The sequence below is a fragment of the Salvia hispanica genome, chromosome 1 (assembly GCF_029641045.1).
Source record: "Salvia hispanica isolate PSC_SH4W2 chromosome 1, Shi_PSC_v1, whole genome shotgun sequence".
Taxonomy (NCBI): Eukaryota; Viridiplantae; Streptophyta; class Magnoliopsida; order Lamiales; family Lamiaceae; genus Salvia; species Salvia hispanica.
The window spans coordinates 964,860-975,961 of NC_142692.1; the positions used below are offsets into that span (position 1 = coordinate 964,860).

General features: G+C 34.8%; 2 protein-coding genes across 2 annotated transcripts; one reads left to right on the plus strand and one right to left on the minus strand.

Annotated features, from left to right (window-relative positions):
* The first annotated feature begins 3,618 nt into the window (after window positions 1-3,618).
* On the plus strand, window positions 3,619-6,680 carry LOC125217576 (putative polygalacturonase At1g80170). The gene is made up of 9 exons (XM_048119093.2): window positions 3,619-3,912; window positions 4,112-4,243; window positions 4,339-4,509; window positions 4,606-4,626; window positions 5,217-5,424; window positions 5,492-5,573; window positions 5,636-5,744; window positions 5,920-6,036; window positions 6,216-6,680. Exons 1-9 carry the CDS (start codon window positions 3,721-3,723, stop codon window positions 6,510-6,512), a joined length of 1,329 nt encoding a protein of 442 aa, XP_047975050.1. The 5' UTR covers window positions 3,619-3,720; the 3' UTR covers window positions 6,513-6,680.
* Window positions 6,681-6,878: 198 nt separating this feature from the next.
* On the minus strand, window positions 6,879-10,660 carry LOC125217577 (uncharacterized). Its single transcript, XM_048119094.2, has 5 exons — window positions 10,443-10,660; window positions 8,432-8,619; window positions 8,051-8,152; window positions 7,350-7,401; window positions 6,879-7,263 (listed from the first exon to the last, which is right to left on the minus strand). Exons 1-5 carry the CDS (start codon window positions 10,531-10,533, stop codon window positions 7,151-7,153), a joined length of 546 nt encoding a protein of 181 aa, XP_047975051.1. The 5' UTR covers window positions 10,534-10,660; the 3' UTR covers window positions 6,879-7,150.
* Between the last annotated feature and the right edge of the window lie 442 nt (window positions 10,661-11,102).

Sequence of the window (11,102 nt, forward strand, 5' to 3'; positions counted from 1 at the left end):
GGAGTCTCCTCCCTACACTTCAAGACCGACTCCTAAAACCTACGGACCCAAGCCCTCTCTCTAGCTATGCATCTCTCGATAACATAAACCGCACGGAGTTGTTGATTATTTTACAATCTAACCAAGCATCTCTCAATGACAATGATTAGAACAAGACATCCAATTGTTAGCTAAGCAATTAGACAATGAAAAAGCACAATAACCAACAAAACCACCACAAAAGAGTTAGATAAGCATAAACAAGGTTTAACCCATGGATTCCATACAAACTTCACCAATTTCCCTAATAAAGGCTTAGCCACTCATAATGGAAACTAAAACAAAAGTCAAAACATGAACATCAAAAGAAAACATAGTGGAAATGGAAAATGGAACTCCCTAAGGTGGACTTGATGTTGGGGAGAATCTTTCTTCTTCAATCTCTTGAAGATGGAAGCCTCCTTGCCTTCAATCCTCTTGAATCTCTCAATTTTTCTCTTGAATTTGCAGTGAGGGGGAGTTAGGGTTCGAAAATGAGTAAGAACCCTTTTATACTCGGAGTGAAAAAAGGCAAAAATGTGTATCTGCGTAAAACGCCCGCGCGTGCGATTGGCAATATGAAGAACGCCCGATCGGGCAATCCGGAAGTATCGCGATGCCAGACAAAAACGCCCGATCGGGCTTTTTATCGGATGCGAAAAGCCCGAACGGGTTTTCTCTCTGGAATTCACTATGCTTCGAAACGGAGGGAGTATATTCTTTGATTATTATTAAAAATGAAGAAACAATATCATTTTATTTTTTTACTCTTAATAATAATCTAAGTAATGTGGTATAAAAAGATCTCATAAATAAATAAATCAAACCTATATAAACTAATCTGATCAAATACTAACCACTTCTAAAAATAAATAATAAAACTAATACTAAATTATATTCTACTCCCTCCGTTCATTCATAAATGAGATATTTTTTGTCATCGGAGACCAAGAAAAGTATGTTTAATATGTTAAGCGGGAAGATAACATAGTACAATTGAAACATTTTTTTCGACACAGAGATAAGAAAAATATGTTTAATATGTTAAGCGGGGAGATAATAAAATAAGAAAGATAATAAAGTATGAAAAAAATGTGTTAATTATTAGAACTACATATGGAAACAACTCAACTACATTGGTCAAACTTACCATTCACTACTTGGGCGACGACACACTCATGGAATACATCGCCCGTCGGTAAACATCCTGCGCTCTTGATATTTCGATACGATACAATCTGATATTATATGAAAAATCACTTCACATTTATGTGGCCAATCCTTGTTTTTTAACAGATCACCATATCTCAAACGCCTTCATCTTAAACTATTGGTTCTGTCTATTGTTCTAGCAGCAATCCTGGGCCTGGATGTATCAACTATGTCTCCTATTATTTTGGAGCTTTAATTTTATCTTTAGTTTATAATCATCTTCTATTAGTAGTTAGAATGACTTTGTAGATAGTAGTGTTTAACTTAGTAAATAAAAATATGTATTTTATTGATGAATGATGATTGATGTGTCGTTACCACTTACATGCTTAAAATACTGAAGATTTGAAATTGTCATGTGTTAACCTCTTTCAAATGCTATTATCCTATATATAAGTCAGCATCTATCCTTCTCCTCACTATCATTAGGTTGTCATGAAAACTTCTATTTCTCTTTATTTATGAAAAATAATGAGTTTTCATCAAAATTTTGTTAGGAGTTGTGTTTTTAGGTCTACTTGTCTATCTACAAGTGTTCAGCAATAACCAAATTAATTCTGCATTTCTGCCTTTCTGAAATTTATATAATTATATTCTTTGACCAAGTTTCATGGCATGTTAAAAGCCAAGTTGGCATTGAGCTTATTACCTTTGTTTACCAAAATTGATGTCTGCACTTGCTGATTCAATCTATCATATTGAATCTCCTCAAATGGCCATTCATATTGAAGGGACAAGGAAACATTTAGTTCTGTAACAACTTAGAGGAAAGGACAAGCATTGCTTTTTTATTTGATTTATGTATTAATCAATTGCTCAATTAGCATTTATTAAATATTTTCGTTGACCTGTAGGAAGGTTGGCTGGAGGGTTTATATTTATGACTTTATCACATAATGCATCACATAGTAAGCTATGTTTTTCACTTTTTACATTTGTAAGTGTTAAGACATGTAGGACACCAGAAATTTTCACAATTGGATAATTGAGAGAAATATTTAAAAAATTTAGTCAAATATTTTTTAGAATTACGTGATTAAACAGAAATTGACTAAACTACTAGATTATTATTTTGGCAATTTATCCTAAAATATAATCACTAACAATGTTGTTTCTTAAGTTTGTAAGAATATTAATTTGGGTCTGTGTCATACTATTATACATTGTTGGTTCCATTTAAAAAAAGATTATAAGATGTATTTTAGAAATCTATCAAATTTAGCATGCCTTATTATTGAAAGTTTTTAATTTTAGCTCTCCATAAACAATTTTTTTTTCAATGATAAATTGTGCTCCACATAACTACTCGAGTTATAAATAATTATGTTTGAACTCAAATAATTCAATTAAGAGTTTATTCCCTCCACAACTACATCACCATGATTATGTTATGTCGTATTATAAATGATAGTGTGTATGATTGTAGAAAGAAGTTGAACTCTTACCTAAAGCTTTGCTTATGGAGTTGATTTTAGAAGAAGATATACTCTTTCTTTTGAGTGTTGATGTTTATATTATCTTAATATTAGGATTGATTGATTAAATAATCATGAAATTTGATCACATTTCAGTTTGTCTTGCGCTTTTTTAAATAACAAATTACGAATTCAAAAAAATTGTCAATAGTCTCATTGACCAAATTTGCTTCATTTTATTTATTTATTGATTTTTAGTGTCAAAACAACGTTGTATAATCGTCCACATTGTTATATTAATATACAATTCATTGTTCATTGGCATCACAAAAATCGAATATGTACGTGCATCAATTCAATATCGAATTTGCTCTAAAAGTTATTGTTGATATTTTTAAAAAAACTTCATGATTTATAATTCATGTTTTAAATTTGTAATAAATTAATCTCTTTTAATTTTTGTATGAGTTTACATTATTATTTTTTAAAATTTAATATGACATACTTCGCATTCTTTCTGCTGGTATCTAGATTATAGATTCAATTCAAAATGCAACATATCAATCTACCAATCATATATATCATGAAAAATAGGTAATCCTGATTCAGTGTATAACGAATATTTCTTTCTTATACGTATCATTTCTGATTAAAACTGCATATTTCTGGACTATATATGCTCCCATATTCAAATTAATCACAAAAAATATCAAATTAATCATGATTAAATCCCTGAATAAGAATGCCCTAACTTAATAAACTTCAAAAGCAATGTAAAATCATGTACCTTTTTTGTTGTTATGTTACCATTATTCCTTTCTTTGAATAATTCTTAACCCTCTCTCATTATAATCATAGTTGACTAAGAAAGGGGAATGTGTGTTTTATTAGGAAGTAGATTAAAGAGTGAAGCAATTAATATCATCCAAATTAATATATTTGCATATCCACGCACTCCCTTTTGAAATAAAATATTAAATGAAACCATATATGTATAAATACAAAATACATCCATGCATGCACCCTATTACACACTTACTCGGATATCACTACAAAATAACATATCCTTAAAATCATGAACACACTAAACTTGCTTTGCTTTCTCCTCTTGCTTGTTCCTCCCCTTAGACTTGCAAGCAAACAATATTCAGACGGCGCTTTTGAGGTGCAAGAAAGAGACGATGAAGATAGTAATGGTCGGAAAAAGGCTACCTCAAACGTGGATGCATTCGGTGCCGAAGGAGATGGAGTTTCTGATGATACTAAGGTAGCTAGGGGAAAAAGTTGTAGCTTTGGTTTTATTTTAATTCTTAGGTTTTTTGTCTTCTTATAACATTGTTGAATTATTGGTATTTTGTATGAACTCTAGTGCATAAGTCCTTCCTACCAATGATTTTCTCATGCCTATTCCACTTATTGGCTTATTAAGAACCTCTTAATTTATTTGCTTCTATATGTATGTTTAGGCATTTGTAAATGCATGGAAGAAAGCTTGTTCTAAACAAGGATCTTCAATTTTCTTGGTTCCGAAAGGGAAGCGATACCTCGTCAGTGCTACCAAATTCAAAGGGCCTTGCGCTGGCAAGTTGACGATCCAGGTAATTAAATTTTTACATATCAAAAGATAAAAATGATATACATTGATATAGATAGATATGTGTGAAGACGAAAACAAAACTCTGACTTTGTGTAGATCGAGGGAACAATTGTAGCACCCGATGACATAGACACATGGGATCCGGACTTCCCTAGAATGTGGCTTGGATACTACAATTTGACCAATGTATCATTTGAAGGGAATGGGGTCATTGATGGCTCAGGCAAGAAATGGTGGGCTGCCTCTTGCAAAAGAAACAAATCTAATGTAAGAAGATTTGAATGCAATATATAAGGTTGTCTTAAAAAGTTTGATCAAGAAATCATTTAGACATGACTAATGCTTTTGTGCTTTTTTATTCAGCCTTGCAAAGGAGCTCCCACGGTGAGCTTTCTTTTCTAAATTTTACTTGATAATGTATTTCAAGCAATTCGATTTATTGGTGGTGTTTTTGCTTAACAATTTGATCGAAATTTGGATAAATTGATTTTATATTCATAATAGTATGATAAATTCGATCACTTATTGTCCCAACAATCGCCACCAACAATATATATGTTCCAACTTAACCATAATTGCAAATAGTACTAAAGGTTTCCAAAAACTCTTGTTTTTTTTTTTTTTTTTTTTTTGTTTCAACAAAAAATTTCTTATGTCCGGACGATGATGTGGTATGCTAGAGTTCATATGTGACATTTCTTACATGTCCATAATTGACACCCTCAATTCTGGCTTCATCGAAACCACCGTCAATATGGATATGCAGGAAATGTCACATGTGAATTTCGTCATACCACAACATCATATGGGCGTTAAAATAAATTGGTTGGGACACAGGTGAATTTTCAGAAATATTTGGTATTTTTTGCAATTATGTTTACATGGGGACATATTTTTTGTTTTCAATAGCAAGTGTTAAATATACAAAAATTGATATGTTATGGACTTATGGTGTATCGATTGATGATATGTAGGCATTGACTATAGATTCCAGCTCGTCTGTAGATGTGAAAGACTTGACTATTCGGAATGCACAACAAATGCATTTTATCATCGGGCGGTCCGACTCGGTCCGTGTGTCTGGTGTGACAATTTCAGCCCCCGGTGACAGCCCCAACACCGACGGGATCCACATCACCGGGTCGACAAATGTAGTACTCCAAGACTGCAAGATTGGAACAGGTCTTTCTCTAACATATGTTGATCATATTCGTAAGGCGTTGATCGTGATTGTGTCTTGATTTTATAGGTGATGATTGCATCTCGATTGTGAGTGAAAGCTCGAATATCAAGATGAAGAATATATATTGTGGACCCGGTCACGGGATAAGGTAAATATCTAAAATTAAATATTACTCCGTCGTCCCATGTTGATTGCTTCTTTGCTTCCCAGCATAGGTAGCCTCGGGAAGAACAACTCCACCGGGATGGTCGAAAAGGTTGTGCTCGATAACGCCTTCATTCGGGACACAACCAACGGCCTCAGAATCAAAACATGGCAGGTAATTTCGTTCAATGCATAGCAACTTTATTATAAAAAAATCATAAATCATAAAATTATATTGTACTTATGTAAAAGAACTTGTGAATCAATGGAAAGTGACTTTTGCAAGATTTGGAATTCAAAATTTAGAAAACATAGTCTCCATTATTTTTTTTTCCCGTGTTGCGTTGCAGGGAGGCTCCGGCTATGTGAGAGCCGTGCGCTACCAAAACGTGAGGATGGAAAACGTGTCAAACCCCATCATCATCGACCAATTCTACTGCGATTCACCGTCAAAATGTGAAGATCAGGTTAGTTACATATGCATATTGATCTATTAGGCAAAGTGGTTAATGTATGAAGTCACAGGTTTCTCATGTTCGGTCCGTCATAGAGACGTTGCAATAAACACACACACACACACACACAAACGGCATAAGCATGAATCTATGTCTAAGAATGTGTCTCACAATTCTTGATATGTGTCCAGGCTTCAGCTGTGGAAGTGAGTGAAATCTTCTACAAGAACATAACCGGGACTTCTGCAACGCGAACCACGATGAAATTCGCGTGCAGCGACGCATTTCCCTGCAGCAACATAGTCCTCAGCAACATCAACCTGCAGAGTGAAGACGACGATGAGGAGACCTACTGTAGCAATGCATCTAGCTTCATTTGCGGCCGCGTTCATCCTTCTGCAGATTGCCTGCTGTCTTCTGCATTGCAGGAGAGAGAAGGTGTTGTTGAGGACAGTATCTCTCAGCATATCATTCATACAGAACTATGATTCAACAACAACAAGGTGTAGCATATATGTGTGTGTATGGGTTTTTGGAGACGTGGTATATTCAAGAAATTATTGTACGAGGTAAAGTTTTTTTCTGATAAAAAGGTAAAGTAGACAGATACTGATGTACAAACAACATTTCTATGTAATATAAGAGTTTGTGGTTGAGTTTTTTGGCAATAAAGTCAGTTTTTGAGTTCGGGTTTGAGCATTCTTTCAGACCCGAACTCATGGAAACTAAGCATCGGACCGAACCTAAACAAAATAGTACTGCTAGTATTTAGTTTAGTGGTCGTGTGGATGGTGCCGAATTTCAACGAACTCAAATTCGAGTCCACCATTAGAACCTAAAAATAGTTGAAAAACTGTGCAAGAAACCAATGATCTTCATATAAATTAAGCACAACAAACACTACATTTATGCACATTTGCTTTAATGATCAACGCTACGTGATAAAGAAAACGGTAATTTTCTCTGGATTGAATAAATTCAGAAAAGGAGCTACAATCCCACAACAGGTGGGAAAAATCAAGAAAATGTTGATCCTTGAATCGAAGCTTGGATCTTCGACATTCCACAGAAATTGATGATTTACCCCTATTTCTTGTACAGTATTCGTGAGGTATCCGATTCCTCCTCAAGCACCTCCATGCCGAGAAACGAGAACAGTTCGGTAAAGGGCAGCAACATACAAGAAGCACATGAAAACGACAATCAGATCATCCAGCAAACCGATGATACCTAGCAGTGCTGTGAAAACGAAATCCAGTAATTAGCTGAGAAATCCACAAACAATGAATAATTCAAAATTAAAAGCAGATAGTGTGTCATGGTACCTTCGGGGATGATGTCGACAGGGCTAAGGACATACATAGCACTAAGAATCATCTGCTTGTTCAGAAAACAGAAACATTAAAATTCAATGATGTTAAGCGAGTTCAAAAGCTATTTGTATGATGAAAGAGATGTACAAATCCATCAGCAACCATCCAAGAGATTATCACTGAGCATCTTCAGCTAGCAGCGATAAGATGTTAAACATATACGTAAAATAATGGATTCCCAAATTGATTACTACATTGATTTAGAAGCATTATCGCTATTCATAAGCTAAAGCTAGTGGAATTTATCCTACTGGAGACTAATAAGAGCAATTAAACAAAGGGATGGGCCGACGGGGAGCAGGGTTCTGCATGTCACAAAAACTGCTATCAAATCATCTTCTTAAATTAGCACACACATATTCACATTTATGCAAATGGACTGTAATAAGCTGGTAGCGGACTTCGTTTGAACTGAAATTAGTGGTATATCTATCAAAGTAAAATGTCACTAATGATGAGTAATGAAGTAACAAGAACTATCCTTCACACATGTCCTTCATTAAAAATTTTAGAGAGATAAAACTTCAAATTCCCAACATACAAAAACTTTCAAGCTCAAATGAATTACATATGAGAGTGATGAGTTACGAACTTAAAAGTAGAGCTAATCTACAAAAGCTATCATGGTGAATACGAGGGAACAACAACTTAACTGCCAAATAAACACGTGCTCTCACAACAAGTGGAAGTGCTCTCTGAGGATCCATTATATCCCGTGTCAATCTCCTAAGAAGAAAAGGAAGGTCATACATTCTCTGCAAAAAAAAGGATATTTATCAGCGACCGATTCAGAATGGACTTTTCAGAATTCCTAAGACACCAAAACTGCTACAAGCATCAAGCACATTAAGACAAGGAGATTCAGATTTCACATTTCTAGGTGCTTAACCTTATTAATTTAAGTTCCATGAATAGGCACACTTAAAGCAAAACATAAAATCCAATGAGAACGATAGGGCTGTAATCACCAAAGATATCATTTTTACAACAGAGTGTAAAAACAAAATATGGCAAGTTATTTACAACTCCACAACCTGCATGAGACTATTGGGATGTGCACCAAATTGACGGTTGTAATGTTCTATCCTCTGCAAAATCTCAGCTCCATCAGCCGTGCGGTGTGCCTCACTAGGAACCAACAATGTAATCTCACGTCTACACAGCGGACATTTGCAGGGGCGAAGAGCATGACCGAAATCCCAAACTTGTAAGATACATCTACCTGAAAAAGGGGGTCCCACCGAAGGTATTTAGACATGTAACTTCAGTTGAAAATTAACTTATACTGATCATTATGCCTCACATCAACATGATGGGGGGGGGGGGGGGGGCACAGGAGTATTTACTGCCTGGTTACTGAATGTTCTGTAATGCATCAAAAGGTCTCACTGAATGCATTTTCCTTTATAACTATTATGAGACTCTAATCCCATCATAGAGTTAAATACCTCCACATAACATGCAATGTGTATATTTTGGTACTACTCTTATCGTACTAAGGTAATACCGAATCAACTGGTTAACTCAAGTTTACCGGCAATACAATGATCAACAATGTCCTCATACTCTTCACCAACAAAAATCAAAACGCAGTGAGGAACGCAGGTCAATCCATCAAAAAACACATTGAAAGAAGCAATCAATCTGAATATCAAGGCTGAAACATACTCCATCTTACACTTAAAACTGTGATCAGCAACATCCTAATCCTATACAAATTCTCACACTAAAAAGAAAAATGAAAACGAAATTCACTAAATCAATCACATTTCCTAAAAGGCACAGGAGTATTTACTGCCTGGTTACTGAATGTTCTGTAATGCATCAAAAGGTCTCACTGAATGCATTTTCCTTTATAACTATTATGAGACTCTAATCCCATCATAGAGTTAAATACCTCCACATAACATGCAATGTGTATATTTTGGTACTACTCTTATCGTACTAAGGTAATACCGAATCAACTGGTTAACTCAAGTTTACCGGCAATACAATGATCAACAATGTCCTCATACTCTTCACCAACAAAAATCAAAACGCAGTGAGGAACGCAGGTCAATCCATCAAAAAACACATTGAAAGAAGCAATCAATCTGAATATCAAGGCTGAAACATACTCCATCTTACACTTAAAACTGTGATCAGCAACATCCTAATCCTATACAAATTCTCACACTAAAAAGAAAAATGAAAACGAAATTCACTAAATCAATCACATTTCCTAAAAGGCACAGGAGTATTTACTGCCTGGTTACTGAATGTTCTGTAATGCATCAAAAGGTCTCACTGAATGCATTTTCCTTTATAACTATTATGAGACTCTAATCCCATCATAGAGTTAAATACCTCCACATAACATGCAATGTGTATATTTTGGTACTACTCTTATCGTACTAAGGTAATACCGAATCAACTGGTTAACTCAAGTTTACCGGCAATACAATGATCAACAATGTCCTCATACTCTTCACCAACAAAAATCAAAACGCAGTGAGGAACGCAGGTCAATCCATCAAAAAACACATTGAAAGAAGCAATCAATCTGAATATCAAGGCTGAAACATACTCCATCTTACACTTAAAACTGTGATCAGCAACATCCTAATCCTATACAAATTCTCACACTAAAAAGAAAAATGAAAACGAAATTCACTAAATCAATCACATTTCCTAAAAGGCGAAGGACGCAGGTCAATCCAACAACACAAACTAAAACAAGCAATCAATCTGAAAACCAAGGCTGAAACATACTCAATCTTACACTTAAAACTGTGATCAACAATATCCTAATCCTATAAAAATTGCCACACAAAAATGAAAAATGATTCACTAAATCAATCACATTTCCAAAAAGGCGAAGGACGCAGGTCAATCCAACAACACAAACTAAAACAAGCAATTAATCCGAATACCAAACGAGCTCAATCGAAAGCTAATTCTACGCTAGAAATATCCTAATCCTGTGTTATTATTTCAATTTCCACTCTACAATGAAATGACGAAAACGAATTTCACATCAATCGCGGGATCAAAATAAGAACGCACCGCAGAACCAATGGCCGCAATTGGCTTGACAAGGAATCTGGAAGTTCTGCTGGCATATCGAGCATTCATCGTTCACCGGAGGCCCGTCCATTCCCCTCTCTATCAAATCGCAGATTGTCGCTCTCGCTCTCTAGTTCAAAGTCTTCAATTCAATGCTGAGAGTTAGGATTTGGCATTTTCTGAATTTTATATGAAGGGGTTTGGGCACGATGGAGAGGATGACTTAGCACGTAAGATTTGATGGGCTCGTTTGTAATTTACAAATAGCTCGGGGACTAAAAATTCTGACGCGCTGGGCCACTCGTGCAATTTTACAAAATATCAATGGCTTGTATTGCAATTATAACGAACTTCACGATATATCATAGAGTTTGTCAACTGCTTTGTCTTAATTAAGTAAGTCAACTCTGTATTTATAATTCTTTGCTTAAATTATATACTACTAGTACTATGGTCAAATTTTATATAGTACATAAATTGTATTTTTTCTTTATTCTCTCTTTTACTTTGTTTAAAAAAAATTATATTTAGACTTTGTCTAATTTTAGGAGACGATTCAAAATAGTAAACTAGTCTATTTTTCAGGAAAGGAGGGAGTAATTTAAAATAAATTATATAGAACTAATTATTCAGCAACAATTTTAAAAAAAATATTACTAA

What these genes read in the sequence shown, in the direction of transcription:
- LOC125217576 (XM_048119093.2), top strand. Translation starts at nt 3,721, where the DNA reads ATGAACACACTAAACTTGCTTTGCTTTCTCCTCTTGCTTGTTCCTCCC. An exon ending in GCAAAAGAAACAAATCTAAT is followed by an intron (nt 4,510 to 4,605) that starts GTAAGAAGATTT and finishes TTTTTTATTCAG; the next exon opens with CCTTGCAAAGGAGCTCCCAC. An exon ending in CGTCAAAATGTGAAGATCAG is followed by an intron (nt 6,037 to 6,215) that starts GTTAGTTACATA and finishes ATATGTGTCCAG; the next exon opens with GCTTCAGCTGTGGAAGTGAG.
- LOC125217577 (XM_048119094.2), bottom strand. Translation starts at nt 10,533, where the DNA reads ATGGACGGGCCTCCGGTGAACGATGAATGCTCGATATGCCAGCAGAAC. An exon ending in TTGCGGCCATTGGTTCTGCG is followed by an intron (nt 8,620 to 10,442) that starts GTGCGTTCTTAT and finishes CCCCTTTTTCAG; the next exon opens with GTAGATGTATCTTACAAGTT. An exon ending in ATCCCAATAGTCTCATGCAG is followed by an intron (nt 8,153 to 8,431) that starts GTTGTGGAGTTG and finishes TTTTTTTTGCAG; the next exon opens with AGAATGTATGACCTTCCTTT.